Raw genomic sequence first — 3,074 nt, 5'->3', positions numbered from 1 at the left:
GTTTACTCAATGGGAACAAATTGCTTTTCAGCGGAATTCACAATGTGCAGGAAACTTTTGTACAAAATCTATATGTCTAGGGTGGACTTTTTTTGCGTTATGTCACTTTCTGCTTGATTGAAAGGTTTACATTTGATTAAAAAAGTAAGCCTGTCTACGTAAACACACATCTTCGCTAGCCAAGGGTTTCCAATACACTACGCTTCTCATAAACCCTTGGCCGATATGCATTGCAAATTTCCGGTCACAGGTGGCGCCGTCTGAACTTTGCTTGAAAAGAACGATAATTCTGATCGCAGAGATTAGCCAATAGAAAAAAAGCTTTTATATCCGTTTCGGTAGCAAAAGATATACAATGGCCACCTCCGCCGAGATTATTCGGACCAAACTTGGAATCGAAAAATTAACCGATTTCCAACAACAAGCCATAAATGATTTGTCTGAAAAACGTGATGTGTTTGTGGGGACTAAAACTGGAAGTGGCAAAACAGTAATATATGAAGGCATCGGCATATTAAACGAAAGTGTGACAGTAGTGTTAGCACCACTCCAAAGCATATTGGAGGAGCAGGTTGAAAGATTGAACAAGCTAAATATCTCTGCTATATACATAAAAAGTTCCCAAATGCATGTAAACGATGTCATTGCTGGGAAATACACGTTTATATATCGGAGTCCGGAAATTCTTATTGACACTATAAAGTGGAGAGAGTTGTTTCGGCACCCTTTATTCGCCAGAAAACTGGGCTTAATTGTCGTCGACGAAGCTCACACCATTTTGCAGTGGTAAGAAATTTTATGTTCAAAAACTTATAATCAGTTTCTTTCATACCATCTTAATTTTCTAAAGATAACTATGTGATTCAAATAATTATATGCGCAAGTACACAAGTACAGATTGTTTTATTATCTTGTGATTAAAAGTTTCGTATTCTATATAGGTTTATAAATGTAAATTAATTTTATTATTAAATTTTATTTGATTTTGCATCTTAGGTAATTATTTTTGATTTGTTTACCAAGGGGAGAGAGTCATAATGAAGAGGAGCCTTTTAGGGAGTGCTTTTCTAGAGTTGGAGAACTACGCTCTTTGTGCCCAGCAACTCCAGTTCTTGCATTAACCGCAACAGCCAGTCCCACTAACCGACGCAAAATTATGAAAAGTCTCTGTTTTAAAATGAATCCTTGTGTGATAGTGGACAGTCCAGACAGAAATAACATTAACATATCTGTAAAAAAAGTCAAAAACAATTCTGAAGTGGAGGACAGTTTAGATTTTAAATTTAGTGGTCTGAAAAATAAAGGTAAAGACTTCCCAAAGCATCTAATTTTTTGCAATACAATTAAAGAATGTTCCATTGTTTACTGTGCCCTGGTTCAAGAATTTGGATCGACAACTTCATTAGTTAATATGTATCACAGTAAAACTCCTGACGATGTGAAGAAATTCATCCGAAAAGACATGGAAGCAGAAAATGGAAGCATTCGTGTCTTAGTAAGCACAAGTTCTGCAGGAATGGGTGTAAATTTTAAAGATTTACAGAACATTGTACATTTTAGCCCTCCGCAGGACATGGACACATTTATTCAACAAATGGGACGGGCTGGAAGAGACGGGAAGTTTTCTCAAGAACTTATCTTATATAAAAGTCATAAAAATCAAATGAAAAATCTTGATCATGAAATGATGAAGCTTATTACCACCGATTCAGATTGTCGGAGAGAAATAATTGCTGAATGTTATTTAACAAAAAAACCCTAGAAACTGTAACTGATCATAATTGCTGTGATATTTGTGAAACCAAATGCAATGATATTGAATGTCCTCGCATACATCCAGCATTTTCCACTATGGACGTTTCAGTGACTCAGGAGCAGATAAGGACCAGAAATGTTTCTGTTGAGGACGAAAAACTTTTGAAACATTAGCTAAAATTACTTAAGGAATCACAAGACCAAAATTCGTCATCTTTCATAACAGACTTTGAGAGAATTTCTTTATCAGCTATAGAAAACATCATCAATAATGCAAGCACATTATTCACTGTTGATGACATTTTGCGCTATGTTTGGTCATATAGCATGGCAAAAAATGTTCATGGAATTATTTGTGATGTTTTTGATGACATGATTATGATAGAAGACTCAAGCTCAGATTCTGATTAAATTTGTTTAATGAACGATTTTTTATTGTTCATTTTACTCATAAACGAAATAAAATTGGTAAGGCCACCTTAAAAAAACTGATTTTTTGTTCTCCCAAAACATTGTCCAAAGTTTTAGTCTGTGGGTAAGCTTTTAAAATAAATTTGACGGTAAATTTGACACTGAGACTGTAAATCAAAAAATATATAAGTTTTATAAATACTATCTTTATAATAATGTAGATCCCGTATGGTTTTTCTTATATTTGTATCGATTGAATATTTAATTTAAAAAGACCTGGACATGATTTAAATTCAACTTTATTTTCATAAATAATTTATTTAATAGTTGATACGTTAACCATGTTTGTTATATGTATTCTGCTTTAAAGGGGCATGGTCACGATTTTGGTCAAAAATTATTTTTACGATATTAATGTTAACAATGCTTCAGCAAGGCATATTTATTAGGCATCTTAGATTTGAGTGTCATTAAATGAGTTATAAGCTAGTTACAGAGCTTACAATTCTTCGCTATGTAAACAAAGCGTTAGTTTATATTTTAGTGTTGAAGTGAAAATTCTACTTTTAGACCTTAAATAAATGTTTTAATCATAAGGAACTGTTTATTTATGCTTAAAATGTATAATAAGGTAGACAAACCAGCTTTCAAAAAATGTCTTACTGGTATATTGAACCAATGTAAACAGAAACAGGGCACGAGCCTTGTTTACATGACGAAGAATTGCCCCTTTAAGTATAAGAAGTTTCAATGTAATAAGACCTTTGAGACTCTCAAAGTTTGTTCAATCTAGGGACATTTTAGCAATGAAAAAGAACTATTCATAAAGATGACGTATAATTTATGGAAATAAAGGGATCAAGTTCTCCAAAGTATATTGCAATCAAAACTATTATGTTGATGTATAT

At 33.1% G+C, this 3,074-nt stretch overlaps 1 protein-coding gene across 1 annotated transcript; it reads left to right on the top strand.

Moving 5' to 3' along the window:
• The first annotated feature begins 231 nt into the window (after nucleotides 1–231).
• Nucleotides 232–2,226, top strand: LOC128173541 (uncharacterized). The gene is made up of 2 exons (XM_052839244.1): nucleotides 232–786; nucleotides 1,024–2,226. Exons 1-2 carry the CDS (start codon nucleotides 356–358, stop codon nucleotides 1,760–1,762), a joined length of 1,170 nt encoding a protein of 389 aa, XP_052695204.1. The 5' UTR covers nucleotides 232–355; the 3' UTR covers nucleotides 1,763–2,226.
• Nucleotides 2,227–3,074: the final 848 nt, after the last annotated feature.

The sequence above is a fragment of the Crassostrea angulata genome, chromosome 2, assembly GCF_025612915.1.
Source record: "Crassostrea angulata isolate pt1a10 chromosome 2, ASM2561291v2, whole genome shotgun sequence".
NCBI classification, from domain to species: domain Eukaryota; kingdom Metazoa; phylum Mollusca; class Bivalvia; order Ostreida; family Ostreidae; genus Magallana; species Magallana angulata.
Note: the sequence above shows the minus strand (reverse complement) of the source record. Positions and strands in the feature narration are given on the sequence as shown.

What these genes read in the sequence shown, in the direction of transcription:
- LOC128173541 (XM_052839244.1), top strand. Translation starts at nt 356, where the DNA reads ATGGCCACCTCCGCCGAGATTATTCGGACCAAACTTGGAATCGAAAAA. An exon ending in GCTCACACCATTTTGCAGTG is followed by an intron (nt 787 to 1,023) that starts GTAAGAAATTTT and finishes TTGTTTACCAAG; the next exon opens with GGGAGAGAGTCATAATGAAG.